This window comes from Squalius cephalus, assembly GCF_949319135.1.
Source record: "Squalius cephalus genome assembly, chromosome: 9".
In the NCBI taxonomy this organism is placed as follows: Eukaryota; Metazoa; Chordata; class Actinopteri; order Cypriniformes; family Leuciscidae; genus Squalius; species Squalius cephalus.
This window is the reverse complement of record NC_137130.1, coordinates 4,669,041-4,685,200: the sequence shown is the minus strand read 5'-3', so window position 1 is coordinate 4,685,200 and position 16,160 is coordinate 4,669,041. Positions and strand designations below refer to the sequence as shown.

Below are 16,160 nucleotides of genomic sequence, written 5' to 3'. Positions count from 1 at the left end.
TAATGCAAATCCTTTTGCAGGTCTTGTTCATGCATGTTCATGTCACTCAGGGCAAAATGTGTTAGTTTATTCTACCTTGTTTACTCTAACTCGTGAAACCAGTCACACGACCGTACCTTAAGTGTGTGTTTTGGATTTACCTGGAAAATAAGTAACTGGACTTTTATATAATTGTGTGTTGTTGGGTTGCAAAGTTTGTTTGAAGTTTATGAAGTAAAGCGGTAAAGTTAAACTGCATTGTTCCTAAAATATCCCGGATGGAGTCCGCTGTGAATCAGGAAGGTGTCTTTTGGATATTGTTCAGCTCTTACAACACAAACCCACCTTTTCCCCAAAGGGCCAATGCTGGAAGCAGCCAGTCACAATGCCCAAGTAGGACGCAAGGAAACCCCCGCTCATTTGTCCCAGATTTACTCGGCAAACATGCAAGCTTTTGAAACATTCTCCCAACAATCTCAGACTACAGTTAGCCTGATCCTTCGGATAATGAAATTCCACAAAGCATTGCATCTGTCGCTCCTCGCATGGCAGCTGCAGTAATGCAGAATGCGAGGAATTCGAGCAGTCTGAGTGTCGGTTCCCCCTGAAGTACTTCTACATGCTGTTGTTTCCCAGTATAATACGTGTATTAGTGATTTCAGGTGACCCCAGATAGCCGCACTCTCCCTGAGCGCTTTAATAACGCAAGTGGACTTTGCTGAGTAAGTATTGTAAACATTAATTAGGCTACTGTAGCTGGCTCACAGCCGCCCACAGGACCACACAGCATTTAATAAAGTTGTTGGAAATGGGCGGCAAACACTTAATGCCTGCTTAGCTGATAATATTAACAAAAGACTCATTGCCTCTGTGTTTTAGTTCTGAATGGTAGGAAGTCAAAAAATATTTTTTGTTTGTCTCTCTCTCTCTCTCTCTCTCTCTCTCTCACACACACACACACACCCTCTCTCTCTCACTTTAATGAGTTTAGAGTGATTAAAGGACTAAAGGTGATGTAATTAATGCTTATTTCAGGTTTGAATGGGTGTTAATGGTTAGGTTATTTATTTTCATTTATTAATTAGGCTTTATTTATTTAATCAAAATTACAGTAAAATCAGTAATGTTGTGAAATATTATTACAATTTTAAACTACTTGTTTTCAATGTGAATATATGTTAAATGAAATTTATTCCCGTGATTTAAAGCTGAATTTTCAGCAGCCATTGCTGAAGTCTTCAGTATCACATGATCCTTCAGAAATCACAAACTTAATTTTTTTTACAAGTGTATTACATATTATTTATATTACAATTTTCAGCCTTTTAATGGTGTTCAGTGGTTTTTATATAGTTCAATTTAAACCAATGACACTGTTAAAATCTATCTCATACTCACAACTTTCTGAATTTATGAAACTTGATGGCTTTCTTGCCCATTAAGTTCTTTAAAGGGCACCTATTATGCAAAATTCACTTTTACATGGTGTTTGAACATAAATGTGTGTTGGCAGTGTGTGTATACAACCACCCTACGATGGTAAAAATCAACCCGCTCCTTTTTATGTTCCCTATGAATCATAAACAGTGTCTCAAAATGAGTCGTTCGCTTTTCCTACGCAAGCCCCGCCCCCGACTGGTGCCGAAATCTGCCCTATTAGCAAAGTCTGTACACAATCTGCCATGTTTATCTCCTCACTATAACAGCTAGTGGAAAAACATGAATGTCTCAGCTACGTGATAAACAATCAGAATGTTCTGTTGTTGGCTGTATCAATGAACACAAAACGTGTTTTTCAGTTCCACTGCGCTACTCTTCCATTGCTTACGTAAATGCGCTAGCATCTTTAACAGCGTCTCGTTTTAAAAACACAGTGCTCAAGTTTAATTTTTAAGAAGTGCATCTCGACATCTTGTGTTTTCCACTGCCCATGCCACGCGTTTTAAGCTTGTGTGTGAATATCACACCAAACAGATGAAATTACTGTGACAAATTAATACACAATGGTAAACCCCCACTTGATAAATGTGAGCAGCGCTACGGCTCTAATGACCTGTTTAAAATTTTAGTATTAATTATGAGAAATATGGCATTTAAAAGTAAATCATATTTTGAATTTATTAGATTTCAAAGTAATGCCAAGACGTATATAATAAACATTTTTAATTGCTGAGTTGGTGTTGCTGAGACTTGGATGTATTTGGTCTTATATTTGTCAATGCATTTGGCGCTTTAGGCTAAAATCAGCTATTTGCAACAACAATTCTAAGTTTATCCATTGATCCTAATTGTAATCTCAAATAATATTTTGAAGATGGCTTTTTTCAGCCTCACAGTATTTTTTGGGGGATATTTTTAGCTCACGAATATGAAACAGCTCTTTTCTAGAATTCCTGAAGAACATAGACATGTAGTTGCTAAATGTTTGTTGGTAAACAGTATTTTCGTTGTATTGTGAATGTCATCCATAGCTTTTAAAAGCATCCAAGGATGAAAGTTAGTAGATGTCCAGAGTAAGCAGAACTGGAATCTAGACGAGAAAAAGCTCAAATATAAGAGTTTTCATCATTACATACTTCAATTTGGGGGAAATGTATTCACATTGGGGGGGGGGGGGATGGGGTCTGTGCTGGTATTTCAAATATTCCAGTAATGAGCCTTACGACCTTAGTTTACTGATGTCTGATGATCTGAGATAGGCTAAAAATGCTGTGTGTGTTGAGTCGTCACTGTGATAAGATTACCCAGCGTTAGGATCTGTATGGTGAACGCATGGCGGCCTTTGCCTTGCCTCGCTCTTGTTTTGAGGACTCGCATGCACATGTTGTTCAGATATTTTCCCCCCACAACAGGTGTTTTGAATATATCAGAGTTGAGGTGCGATCTGAAGTGCCCTTATGTGACCAAATGTCTCTTGAGTTTATGCATTGAGACATTGCGGGTTTGGCTTATTAATGAATTAAATTATGTGTGCAAGCATTCACTGAGACATTAGTCATGTTTCTTCACTCTGCTGGTCATTAAGTGAGTTTTAAATGACATCATGCTGTTAACCCGACTTAATTGATTACAGTTGCATTCTCCATCAGTTTATAAGATGGTGTTTGCACTAAAAATTGTCATGGTTTCCACAAAAATATTAAACAGCTCAACTATTTCAACAGTGATAATAATAAATGTTTCTTCAGCAAATCATCAGCATATTAGAATGATTTCTGAAGGATCATGTGACACTGAAGACATTGAATCACTGGAATGAATTAGATTAAAAGAAAAAAATGCAAATATTTATATAAAACAGTTGATAAATGATAATAATATTTCACACTGTAACTGTTTTTACTGTATAAGAGACTTGTTTAAAAAAAAACATTAAGAAATCTTACCGACCCCAAACTTTTGTAGTCTATGTTGTATTCTACATGACAAAAAAACTACTTAAAATCTAATTTGCCTTTTGAAAATCGGCTTGTAACTGGATTTAAAAGCATACATTATACAAATGTGGTTCGCATCAAGTTTGTAAACACATTTTTTACTAATTTGACAAATCTGATTTCATGTGATGTTTTTCAGTTCAAGTTACAAAAAAGCAGATTTTTTAAGTTCGTTACTCCAAAAGATCATTTTTTTTGCTTTTCCATTGTGAGCAAAGCATGCATGCGTTTGTGTGAGAGCTGTAGTTTATTGAAGATATGTGGTTGTGTTTAATGATAGCTATCTGTGCTGATGATGAATGAGTTTAGATCTCAAGCGATGTGTCACTGGAAAAGGCCTTCCTTCAGTCAAGCTCCGACACGCCGGTGTGTCATTCACTGTTCGGAGATGGTTGTCAAATAGTCTCCAGATCCACTCACTGTGATCAGACTTTCATAGTCATAATATACAGGCCCAAACGTCCATCATTTGCTTATACTTTCAGATTCACAGCTGTGCTTAAAGGGATACTTCACTGATTAGCATTAAGCTTTGTATCAGTAGAAACCGGGTAGTATTTTCGAATGACCGTGCTTCCCTCCCTCATGTCCACCTGAGACGAGAGATTTCTGTATTGGGTGTCTGGAAAAAAACCTCAGATGACGCAAAAATCGTCATTTATCTCATCAGAGGCTTTTTTGTCCAGAGGCGAGAGACTCCAGCCAGTAGGAGGAGCTCGTTCTGCATGTCTTCAACCCGCCCACAGGGGGATCTCACGATAAAACGCCGTCTTTTCAGTTTCCAGTCGACTAGTAGCCTAGTTGTATCATTTCTTCCGATACTGCCCTCTGTAACCAGTAGGTGTGGCTTGGGAGTGGCCTCGTAGGGCAGCGAAGCAAGTGCATTCTGGGAGTTGTTGTCTTTTATCCACATGAGCCAAAAATACATTTTCTGGCTTTTCTCAGTCTAGAAGGCACCAACTTCTAAAATAATTTCACATTTCTACTACATAAATGACCCAATTTAAATACACATTTATCTTTCCATCTGTGAAATATCCCTTTAAGTCCATCCCACAGATTCCCCCCAAAACAGCATCAAAAGTAGTCAGTCAACATGTCAGCTTTTGTCTGCAGCCCGGTCGCATGTTTACATGCAAGCCTCTCATGTCAACAAAACAAGTCACACAATGCATGCATGCTGTCAGATGTTTCCATGAAGCTCTTTGTCATTTAAATTCAGCTGACAGCAAAACCACTGCCACGTGTGTACCTCTCATCTCACTAGTGTACAGTTTAAGTTCCTTTGACTAGAATAAATGCATCACAAATCTGGAATATTCCGATTTGGGCACATATTTAGAAAGGTAAGAAGAGAACTGGTTCTCAACAGGTTTTGGTTCAGGACTCAGACTTTACATTTCACATAAAGGGTACAGGAGTAATAGTAAATGTTACCATAAACTTAGTATTTATTTCTCAAAAAAAATGTTTCAGAAGATTTAGCCTATGCTCCCTGCAACTCATAATTCATACTGTGTGTGTATATATATATATATAACGCTTTACGTGAGTACACACTATGCAGATAAAGTTTGATATACTTAAGTTGCAGCCAACTTTTTATATATAAAGCTGTGCAATAATTAATATAGTTTATATTTTGCAGTGATATCAATCATGCTGTCGAGATTTGCTATATAGTATTGGTTTACATGAGTGTATTGTATGTACAGGTAAAGTTGGATGTACCATATTCAACTTATACTGTATATCACTCACTGGGCGATAATGTTTGTTAACTATAAATTAGGCTATTACCTGAGAGACAGTATTCAGGAATTACAGAGAGGTTTGATAAAGCTGTTATGGTTAAAGAAGTGGACAGTTGTGAAACCTTGAAAAATCAACATTGTGTCTCGGTCGATGTTTGTGCATGTGAGTTGGTCGACTGATTTGAGCCTTCAAGGCCCATGGCTCTATTTACTGTTTGAAATGATCCCATTAAAAGTCATTTTATATTCATAATATTCCTCTCAATCCACTGCATTAAAGTCCTTTCAGGTCGAAACAGATACAAATGGAAAGAAGAGAGAGAAAAACTACCATTTTGGATTATTTGTTTTTGTCTTAATGCATTCTGGTATTGCCTTTTCTATGAAAGATACGTGCAATGCTGTGTTTTGTTATTTTGGTGTTTTCATAACACATAATACAATTAAATTCAATGAATCTTGAATTCTGATTGGACGAGCCACGGCACCTTTGAAGAAAAACACCATTTGTGCAAATAAATCTTCAGATGTATGTTGATGAGCACTTTGGTAGACACTAATGGGACGTTTGCTATTTGAAACGTGTGTTTTAAATGTGTCTGCTTACCGTGTCAGAAACCCTTGTGTTTACTTTGGCCTGCCCTACCAACTCAAACATAACACGCTATGCTAATGCACACATTTCAGGGGCTTTCCCAACTTCCTGCGTAATGTTTACGCTCTGCTCCTTAGGCCTGTACTATTCCTGACTCTCCACAGGGAATCTTATACTGTAAATCAAATAAAAATCAGGTAGTTCATATAAAATATTGTCTGCTGTTTAGAGACATTTGTGAACAGCAGGTGGTGATTTATTGTGTTTCTGATTCCCACCATTATTGTTTTTGCAGAACAGAACGTTCATTCATTTTCTCATCTCTCAGGAGTCATCATATTTGGATTAATTTAACATGCAAACAAAACCATTCTGCTTCATATGGCGTAATACAGCCTGAGGTGTTCAATGCCCTATAACCTAAAATTGACCACACTGAGCAACAAAGTTTTTGGACAGTGTCGTATAGTGCTTGGCCTAATGAGATTTAAAGGGGTCATAATGTTCCTTGAACTGTTGAGGTAAGAGACGAGCTCAGCCCTGATGTCCTCCCAGTCCAAAAAGAGTATTAATTCAATTAGAGCTGTGAAAAAAAATGCTGTTTTGAAATTTGAAACGTTAGTCTGAGACGGTCACACATGACCACACTTACACGTCATTGACCTTTTTTAGTGTGTCCAGTCATGGTGAGGTAATGCGCAGGAAGAAGGATAGATAGGCTACTATTATTCTTAAACAGGAAATAATTAAGCATAAAATGAGGAAAAGTTTGCCAAACATTGTACTATTTCTAGCTTTGCATTATAAATCGGCCTGTGCTTTACAGTGGCATGTCTCAGCGTGCATTATTATGATATATGTAGGCTTTGCAAACATGCACTGTCAGAAAAAGTATGGGTGCAATAGCTGTATCCTTAAAATGACAACTTTGTACCTTATTTGCCCCTAAAAGGTTCATAGTAGAACCTACTCCAAAGTACTAATATGTACACTAAGGTACTACTATGAACTTTTTAGGGGTAAATAAGTTACAAAGTTGTCATTTTAACAGGGTATTGCCCTTGTGACAAGCTGTTGTACCCCTAATGATAACATTTTTGCATATCTTTCTGACAGTGTTCTGTTTTTGAATGAGGATGGGGTTAAAAACTATTTTGGATGTGACAGCAGACATGCAGGCCTTATTTCACATGCAAAGATGGTATTTACGTAGAAGTGTAAAGTCACAGCAGCCAAAAGCAATTGCATGCATGCAAATGGAAATGAGCTGCACAATTTTATGCTATTGTGTTGCAAAATGTGTCATGTAGCATGCGTTAGTATTTACACTACAGTCTTACAGTAATTTTTCTCTAAATATAGTGTGTTTAACAGGACAGTGTTTTTGCTACATTAACCGAGCATTAGTGTCTGGCGACTAGTGTTTTGCTTCAGCTATGAAAGAGACATCCACTCTTGCGTTGCGTGTTTGTGTATTTTGGGGACGGAGCGATGAAGGGAGGGGGTGTGTTTGTTTGGGCTGATTCCAAATATCAAGTTTCTCAGAAATTGCTTTCTGCACCTACTACTCATAAATTCAACAGAACATTCTTATGACACTTTGATGTTTTTAATCCGTTTTCTCTTTGTTTAACAGGAGATCATTGAAAAGCAAAGCACCTCCTCCTCCTCCTGTCCAGAAAAGCCTGGATGCTCCATTGCTGAGCCACAAGCTCCCAGCATACCCTCACCCTGCCATGGACCAGAAGGAAAACCTGCTGGAGAAGGATTTAACGCTCACCGTGGTCCTACCTGGAGGGGTGGAGAAGACCGTCGTGGTCCATGGCAGGTGAGGGGTTTTGTTGGTTGTGTTTTAGGTACAGCTGGATTTGTAAAACTGCTGGAGGCTGGTTAGGAGTTCACTTGGTAAAGATGTTACATTTTAAGCCGGGAAGATGAAGGAAGAGAAGAGACGAGGAACAGTTTTAATCAAATAAACAAGCATCGAAATCGAGCAACTTAACTAGACGCAGGTGAACTCAGTGGGTCACTATTGAAACCAAAAGAAACTAAAGGATACAGGCCATAAACACAGGAAACTTGAACAATGATATGCCAGGAATAGAAAAGCTTCAAGATAAGAGTCTTTGAACAGAAATAAACACAAATAGCTGACAGAGAAATGAAAAGTCAAAGTGATTTAACAATATAGTCGGAGTTCCCGTGAATTCTTAAAGATATTTCAAAATTTAAGACCGTTAAAAGTCTCAAATTTAACATATCAATCAAAAATGATTAATAATACTTGAACCGCTCACTATTTTAGTATTATTTATATACTATCATAGTATTTATTAATATTTTAGATTAGCTTTTAGGTTTAGTTTTTTAGTTTTAGCTCATGTTAATTTTAGTTGAAGCTTTAGTAATTTTGTTATATGCTTTTATTATTATAATTTTTAAAAACATATTTTAATATTCTATTTAGCTCTAATTTATTCTTGTATCAGTTTTAGTACTTTTTTTTTTAGTTAGTTGCCAAGGCGAAATTTAATATTTTCGTTTAATGCTTTTTTTTATTCCAATTTTTTATTTATTTTTTTGTAAAATTTTTACTTTATCAACCGTTTATCGCTCCACTGTGCTTTTAATATGTTTGTTTTTGTGCCCCATTTTCAAAAAGTTTTTTAAAGCATAAATAACTAAATTAAATTAAGTTTAAGCTTAAAACATGAACAAAATTTGCTAGTTGGATAAGAAAAGCTAACTTTATTCAACATATATTCTTTAAAAACACTCTTCAGCGTTAAATAATGTCACAGCATTGTGCTCTGCAAACAACATTGAAAAAGATTGTGCTGTCTTTGGTTTGAGTTTCCCTTCATCTAGAAGTAATAATTGCCAAATATTTTAGAAAAATTACATTGTAAACAAAATTACAATATACAGATGTGCTTGAGGAGTTTGTTGGCAAACCTTTAGACACAAGACTGGACATTTGTTGCTTTTGCAAAACTCTTTATTAGGCCACGATGCCAAACACGTTGGCTACGTTAATGTTGTGTACCCGTTAACAAATGGGTAGTAGCACTCCTGACACAGCTCAGATACTGTATCATCTCTCATGATCTTACAAATCTGGTCCTTTACTTATTCAAATACCACTGTTCAGAGAGTTTATGATGATGTAATCATGTTGCCTACAAACTATTTTGAACATGGCGCATGTTTGGCAGGATGGAATAAACATTGCAAAAATTACAGCCTGAGCATGAGCACATGAAACATTGGTTTACTTGCAGCTGTGTCCGTTTCTGTAGCCCTAACAACCTGAACCGTTACGGATTATTATACTTTATTACAACTATTAACTTAATACAAAAATTCTCAAAAGCTGAGACGATTTTACGGAACTTTACTTTTAATGATTATGGTACACTTCTGCATGGAAGGTGTTAATCTCTGAGCCGTGCTGTATGTGAGATCATGAAGATTCTCAGATGATTGCTGTTATGAAACTAATCAGATGATTGCCTCAGTGAGTCAGCTGGGTGGGGCAGCGTGTTTCTCAGAGCTCCTGCAACTAATCTGGGTTGGTTTGGGGACAAAATGACGTTAGAGTAATACTGCATCTCGTTATGCTGTTTGTGATTATCATTAAACACTTGATCGATTTCAGCAGTTGGATCATTTGCTGTGCTCTTTGGGCCGTGTTTAGGGTCAGGGTGTTTTCTGTCCTCGACGCTTCATCTCAACTGTTAAAGATGTGCCAGTGGGATTTACTTAAACTTGGCTAAATAGATATAGATATTAATAGCATTACTCTTGGATATTAATAGCATTACTTGAATATTAATAGCATTACTAAGATATTAATAGCATTACTTAGACAGATACACAAATCTATCTATCTATCTATCTATCTATCTATCTATCTATCTATCTATCTATCTATCTATCTATCTATCTATCTATCTATCTATCTATCTATCTATCTATCTATCTAACAATGAATCTATCTGTCTGTCTGTCTATCTGTCTATCCATCCATCCATCCATCCATCCATAATTTTTTCCACAAATTAGACTGCACTATTTGTGCTTTTACATTGTGTTGCTAAAGTATTATTTCTATTTCCTGGCACAAACCTGATTTCAGATTTCAGACAATCAGTCATCACATTTAATCATTGTTTCAATCTGTTCTTTGATCCCGATCACCTGTATGAAACCTAATTTTCCCTAAGTTCCACTTTTTGCCTGCTTAATGCTAAAACTGAAACCAAATTCAACATAAAGGCATTAATAATCCAATTCTTCACCTGCTTTTCTAAATGTGTGCCACCCAGATTTGCTGGCCTGCTTCTTAGCGGGATTAAATTATTGGCTCTGTGTTTCCAAAGGTTTCTCAGATCCTAGAATTCCAAAAGCAGCTGGAAAGCTTTTTGTGTCATAAGCTGTCTCGAAAGGATTTTCCACACTTTCAGTGTGCAATGTGTCAAGCATATAGGTCATAGTTTTCACTGAAGCCTTACAGGAGTCAATGGAAAAGAAACCACATTTGAAATGATCCTCACTGTTTGGAAATGCAGTGTTAAAGGAATAACGAAAAATGAAAATTCTGTCTTTAATTACTCATTATTTATAACAAACCTGTGTGTTCCATGGAATATCGTTTTTTTTAATATATATATAGGGAAGAAAGGCTTGCACAATTTCTTCAGAATTTCTCTGTTCATATGACTATATTGTTATTGTCACGAACACTTGAAAAACAATCAATTTAACTTCCTTGATATGGGTTGCCATGTAAGACTTCCCTGCAGCAAAACAGCATTAATGCAAATCCTTGATACTTCACAGATAACAAAGCGTGTGTCTGAGTCACATGTTTCCTGGGGCTTTGGCTTTCATTCAACAACAAAATATAATGGAAAAAAATATCTTTCATAACTTTTTGAAATCGTAAAACACAGATGCTTGTGTCCTAAAGGAAAAGTTCACCCAAAAAATTGCATTTTTGTCCCCATGTATTCAACTTCATATCATTCCAACCCAATTTTATGTCTTCTGTTAAACACAAAATGAGATGTTAACAGAATGATTGATAGCAATTGAAGTCTGCTCTGCTTTTGCATGTTTTTCAGCAAACCCATGATGGACCTGCTGGTCATGCTTTGTGCAAAGTACCACCTGAACCCTTCTGGCCACACCATAGAGCTCGTCACCACCAACAGGAACAATGTGAAGTTCAAACCCAACGCCCTTATCGGAGCCCTAGAGGCTGAGAAGATCCTGCTAAAACCGAAAGGCATGGAAGAAAAAATCAAAAGGACAGGATCACTTATGCCTGAGGTTTATACACCACTGTACCTTAAACATGAATTAAACACAAAGAAATCAAAATTGATTGTGAAACGACTTCAGCTCTATAAAGATAATAGTGTCAGTATTCAGCTCAACACTCTTAGGTCAGTGTTGATCTAATTCAGTTCAATAACAGTGGCAATGTTGCAAAGTTAATCATTTATGATCTTATTATTTATTTTTTAAATAAATGCAGTATGTGAAACAGTATGCACTATTGCAAACAGTGGCTTATCACTCGACCGTTCTCTACGACACTAATAGTAGTATGCTAGCGTGCTATTCTGAATTCAACCAATAAATGTTTTAATCAGTATTCATCTTGTATATAACATTGGCTATTTTGGAGTTTTATTTAATGCCTATTTAAAATTTACTTTTCACTGATTCTGATTCATGCTCTTACTATAACCACGCGTAACAATGTCAAAAACGTGCATATGCCCGCCTCCAGAGCAAGACTGACAAATAATTATACATCATCACACCATAGACCCGCCCACTGGCATTCAGTCGCTAAACGGCTGACATTTGCCTACATTGGATGTGAGCGTCGCGTCAAAAGCAATTAGAAGCCATTATAATCACTGATGCTGTCTACACTGATACCGTATACAGATGTGTGTTCAGTTTCTGACACTCCACGCACTTGAGTCTGTCGACAACAGGACAAATGGAAGAGGGAAAGAACATTTGGCGCATCAAGTTTAATCAGAGTGTTTGCTCCTCTGTACATACTTCAGAAGGATCCCAGCGTCGTAAATAAGTAGATGGTTAATTTTAAATGCATCATGGATCGCGTAGAATAACTATATGAATGAATGAATGAATGATGCATTTATATAGTGCTTTCAGATTTACAACATGGTACAACTATTGGTGGAGAGGAATATGTTTGTACCGATATGTTTGTACGGAACATTTTGTTTTGTAAACGAGGCACAGTGTAATGGAAAGTTTGCAAAGAAACTTTTGTTAAAATATGAAGCAGCCGGTTGTATTGAGTCTGATAGCAGCTGCATCACAACCATGAGTAAATTATTTTATAATGCATTGTCTGTAAATGATGGTTTTATTTGGATAATGTTTTCAAAACACTTGCTCACATGCAATATCAAGCGGGGGTGTTGATACTGTATCCTATGCATTGACGTTAGCCAATCATAACAGTGGCTGTTTACTGACAAGCCTTAAAGGAGCCGCCGCTTAAAAACAGATTATGTCAGACAGAGGGTCAGGATGAAGGTTTAAAATAGTCTCCCCGCATATATATTTGTTTTGTTTTCTTTGTGCAAAAAGATGAAAATAAAATTATAAGTGAACCTCAAGGAACATATTAAAATAAAATAAAAAGTCCATGTCATGACCCCTTTAACAAATGCTTGACTGATATTACTTCTGTTTTATTTGTCACACTGTAAATGAAAGGTTCATTTGTGTGCTCTTGTATTCTTCACATTACAGAAAATACATGCATAAAATTAGCATATTGTGCACAGTACATACTATATACTTTAGCAACAGTAAAACATGAACCAGAAACATGTATTTAGAAAGTAAATAAGATCCATTTTGATGTTGACTAAGCAGAAAAGTAAATCTTTAAACAGTCTTCAGTCATTTTCATGTTGACATTTGTTCATTTAGTCACGAATAAAGGCATATTTGTTTTATCTAGATGATTGAAAGAAGCAGAGCATGGCTGTACAGCATACTAACAATCCACTTCATAACGGATGACAAACAATATCACATTACAGCAAAACAAAAAAGCATGTGGCTTTTTATAAAAAGGGTTTTTAACAACAAATCTAAACCAGGGGGCCTCAGCAAACTTCCAACAGGACCACATGATGACTTGAGTATTAAATAAAAAAAATAATATTAATTAATAATCTAATCCTAATCTAAATTAAAATGCTAAAAAAATCCCCCCCACTCACATACACACTCTTGCTGTACTTATTTTTCTTCTCTCTTCTCTTTCAGGCAACTGTACGATTAGTGATAAACTACAAGAAAACCCAGAAAACCATTCTCAGGGTGAGTCCTCGGGTTCCTCTACGAGAACTGCTTCCGGCTATCTGTGAGAAATGTGAATTTGACCCGCAGACCACCGTTTTACTACGAAACGTCCACTCGGAAGACGCTTTGGACCTGAGAAGCTCCCTCAATGACTTCGGTCTGAGGGAAGTGTATGCAAGAGACACCCGAGGTCAGAGCCCAGTGTGTGTTTATGCTAAGTACATTAAAATGACTCAGTCATGCAGGACTGGTTTTCATAAGGTGACATTGAGATTTTCATTATACTGTGCTCTTGGGTTTGCTTCTTTTCTCGCAGTTATTAGCCCTGGAAGTCCTATAAGTCTGCCTCCATCTCCTACTCACTCAGGTTAGTGACATTAACATTACGTTTTCCATTTTAAAAGAATAGTTAATCTGAAATGAAAGTTATTATTTACTCACCCTCATTTTATTCTAAATTCTAAAATGATATAAAGTTGAAATATTGTTTATTTTTGCATGAACTATTCCTTTAAGTAAGACATGAATACTGTCTAACTACTAAATGCATTAAATCACAGAAATATTTCATCATGGGAAAGAGAAAATCAGGAGGGAGAAAGAAAATAAGCGGACATTCAGCTTATTTCGGAAAGGAAGTAAGAAGCAATCTGAACAGGTGAGTTATGAAATCCTATATGTATTTAACAAAGAACGATAACATGCTTTGAGATTATTCTTTTTTTGGTGACGTTAAGATAAGGTCAAAGGCATGTGTGTTTTAAATTTCTTTGTAAACATTCCCTGAGCACCAGTGGTCATATTTGTTTTATGCAAATTGTTAAAGACTTTACTTAATTGTGATTGGCTCACCGGTGGGACTGGTTGGGAGTGTGCTGACTTACGATTGGCTGTCTCTCGTTAAAGTCTATGACCGTGAGTGCACCAGCATCTCCAGTGCACAGGAAACAGAGGCCGGTCAGCATGAGTTCCTTCAGCACGCATTCACCGGTTACGTACGATTCCAATACCATGCCCTCCGACATGCCAAAGAAAAGACGAGCCCCGTTGCCACCTTGCATGATGTCGCAGAGCATGCCTAGTGACCTCAGTCATAACCACGGGGCTGTGCATCCCGATGGTAACCAGGTATGTAGCGCTGTTCTGGGATTCAGTTAATATTTACTAGGAAAACTTGGCTTGAACATGCAGTGGAGTCCAAAAGTCTGAGATCAGATTGAAAGATTTTCATGTAAACAAAGTTTTTGAGGAAGAATTCTGCACTATTCTTAGGGGACTAATCAAATGCAAGTAATTGAGTGACTGGTTTTGTGGCTCTTTGTACAGACGGTCATATGTTATTCTTCCATTGACGCTCAAAGATGCTCTGTGGATCTTCATAAATCATGCTTGAGAAATATGACCATCAGGTTTTGTTCATGTAGCTCCAGTGCTACTATCATTAATGCAAAAGACACACAATCCAGTTACTAACACATTCTCAAATTCAGACACAAATGTGTTTTTCTGATATGACTTGTAATGTGTACATTTTTGTACATTTATTTTAAATTAGAAAAAGAACACAAAATAGCAGATATGTTCACTAGTGGTCTCAGACGTTTGGAACTAGTTGTGCAAAATGCAGTGACCCCAAAAAAGCATTTGGACACTTAAGCTTGTACATAAGCCTACATGAGCCTTCATTATTGTGGAAGTCTTTTAAAGAAAAATACTTGACAAACTATATTTTATCTGTTTGTTTGATTTTATAAAGTTTTGCTTTTTATTTTGGTTTCTATAAAACAAACTATAGAAAATAAAACATATGCACGGACACTCAGACATTTTTAAGTTTCCAAACACTCAAATTGTTGTGGAAGTCTTTTAAAGAAAAGAGAAAAGATTCGGTAACCTGTTATTTCACTACCTCAGTTCAAAGACCAAGTATCTATGTGTAAACGGCACTCTGCAAATACAATGAGCGGTTAAACCTTGCTTTCACAGTATTTGTTTTGTTTCTACGTAAACTCGGCGCTGGGTTGAGTCATTTCATCACCTTGTCATTAGGGAATGTGGTTACGTTTTCCACTGCCAAATATTTGGAATTATATGTCACATTTATTACTGTCCTTCTGCCTGCTTTCCAAAGAATACGGCCCCTCTGAGCCGGGGATCCTCGACAGAGTCGTCCTTCAAGAAGTCTTCCACCAAGCGTAAGGCCCCCCCGCCCCCCACCTCGAGCAGCCCAGCCTCTCCTGATGAGACCACGCTGGACAGAGGCATGACAGGTCGGTCTGAAGGCTTTCTGAGAGTATGCTTGTGCTCACCAGCAGTTTCAGGGGGTTTCTTGGCTCAAAATGGTTAACAATAACTTCTGTGCACTGCATCCACACAATCATTACATTCTGATTCACTACATAATTGAAATTAGTCAATTACTTAATAGCACTTTATGTTAACAAACAGAATGTAATGTTATTGTTAATTATTGAAACATCTGGAGGCAATTTTTTTTGCCATGTAAACAATTTTGCTATATTATATTATATTAATATAGTTTTCCTACAAAATACTATAGTTATTAAAAAAGTTACATTTATAGAATATTACTTTATATATTATTATATTATATTATAGTTTCTATAAAACAAACTATTGAAAATAAAATAAAAAGAGTAGCCAAACACATTTAGAAACTATAACTACAACTGCTATAATTGTAATAAAAATTAAGTATAGACTTTATCATTATCCTAAAAAAAAAAAAAAGTTATATTATTAGTTATTTAGAATGTTTAATTTTGAAAAAGAAGAAAAAAAATATTTTAGTGCATATAAACCCTGTGTTTATATGAGCTAAGAAACAAGAATTTAGTATCTTGGCTATTTCATCATGTTTTGTGCTCTGTAATCTGTTGGCAGTGGGTGGAAAAGTAAAAAAGAAAGTTATTATTTAGAGTTTAGGCTATTATTATGTCATTATTCAGAGGATTTTGTGTGTGAAAGGGCTTGATTGAGCACAGCAGCTGTACTTTGAATGGG

The 16,160-nt window shown here is 36.4% G+C and overlaps 1 protein-coding gene across 2 annotated transcripts in view; it reads left to right on the top strand.

Annotated features, from left to right (window-relative positions):
- The window catches only part of cobll1b (cordon-bleu WH2 repeat protein-like 1b), a 58,879-nt gene that overhangs the window by 23,488 nt on the left and 19,231 nt on the right, over positions 1 to 16,160 (top strand). For both annotated transcript variants that reach the window (XM_079880334.1, XM_079880335.1), the window contains 7 exons: positions 7,402 to 7,593; positions 10,892 to 11,099; positions 13,101 to 13,326; positions 13,453 to 13,503; positions 13,697 to 13,794; positions 14,043 to 14,264; positions 15,268 to 15,406. In XM_079880334.1, the coding sequence (XP_079736460.1) occupies positions 7,402 to 7,593; positions 10,892 to 11,099; positions 13,101 to 13,326; positions 13,453 to 13,503; positions 13,697 to 13,794; positions 14,043 to 14,264; positions 15,268 to 15,406 (1,136 nt within the window). The remainder of the gene's footprint in view (positions 1 to 7,401; positions 7,594 to 10,891; positions 11,100 to 13,100; positions 13,327 to 13,452; positions 13,504 to 13,696; positions 13,795 to 14,042; positions 14,265 to 15,267; positions 15,407 to 16,160) is intronic.